This window comes from Sinocyclocheilus rhinocerous, unplaced genomic scaffold, assembly GCF_001515625.1.
Source record: "Sinocyclocheilus rhinocerous isolate Xijiao unplaced genomic scaffold, SAMN03320098_v1.1 C36159411, whole genome shotgun sequence".
Lineage (NCBI taxonomy): Eukaryota > Metazoa > Chordata > Actinopteri > Cypriniformes > Cyprinidae > Sinocyclocheilus > Sinocyclocheilus rhinocerous.
In genome coordinates this window covers 147-866 of record NW_015774646.1, presented here as the reverse complement: position 1 = coordinate 866, position 720 = coordinate 147, and the positions used below count along the sequence as shown (strand labels likewise).

Sequence of the window (720 nt, the reverse complement as noted above, 5' to 3'; positions counted from 1 at the left end):
AAATCGAGATCAAGTTGTCCGACATCCCAGAGGGGAAAAACATGACCTTCAAGTGGAGAGGCAAGCCTCTGTTTGTTCGTCACAGAACAGAGAAGGAGATCGCATCTGAGCAGAGCGTAGATCTCTCGGAGCTCCGGGACCCCCAGCATGACAAAGACCGCGTCACCAACCCCATCTGGGTCATCGTCATTGGTGTCTGCACTCATCTCGGCTGTGTCCCAATCGCAAATGCCGGTGATTACGGCGGGTACTACTGCCCCTGCCATGGGTCACATTACGATGCTTCAGGATGGATCAGAAAAGGACCCGCACCTCTCAACTTGGAGGTGCCTTATTATGAGTTTCCTGATGAGGATACTGTAATTGTTGGATAAACAATGGACATTTTCTCTGTATGCTTTTAATGTCTGGCCAAATCTAAATATTAATAAATATATATTTTAAAGCAACCTACATCTATTTTTGAGGCATGCAAATCTTGGTTACAAATTAACACAAACAGTTCTATCAGACCAAAAAAAAATTCAATTAAATATTTTTAAAAAGGCAATGATTCAACAATATCATTCACATATGTTCTATAATGCACAATCTTCCTAAGTGTTCTGAAAATATGGCACATTATGTCAGGATATTATTGCAAAGAATATACAGTGCTTGATTCATATGGAAGCTTGTTTCTGCCAGGGAATAAAAAATGTAAAAAGTAATTGCAACTTT

At 40.3% G+C, this 720-nt stretch overlaps 1 protein-coding gene across 1 annotated transcript; it reads left to right on the top strand.

Moving 5' to 3' along the window:
• Positions 1 to 5: 5 nt before the first annotated feature.
• Positions 6 to 470, top strand: LOC107735582 (cytochrome b-c1 complex subunit Rieske, mitochondrial-like; the record flags this gene model as incomplete). Its single annotated transcript, XM_016547219.1, has 1 exon — positions 6 to 470. A coding segment is annotated over one exon (369 nt), but the record flags the coding sequence as incomplete, so codon positions are not given.
• Positions 471 to 720: the final 250 nt, after the last annotated feature.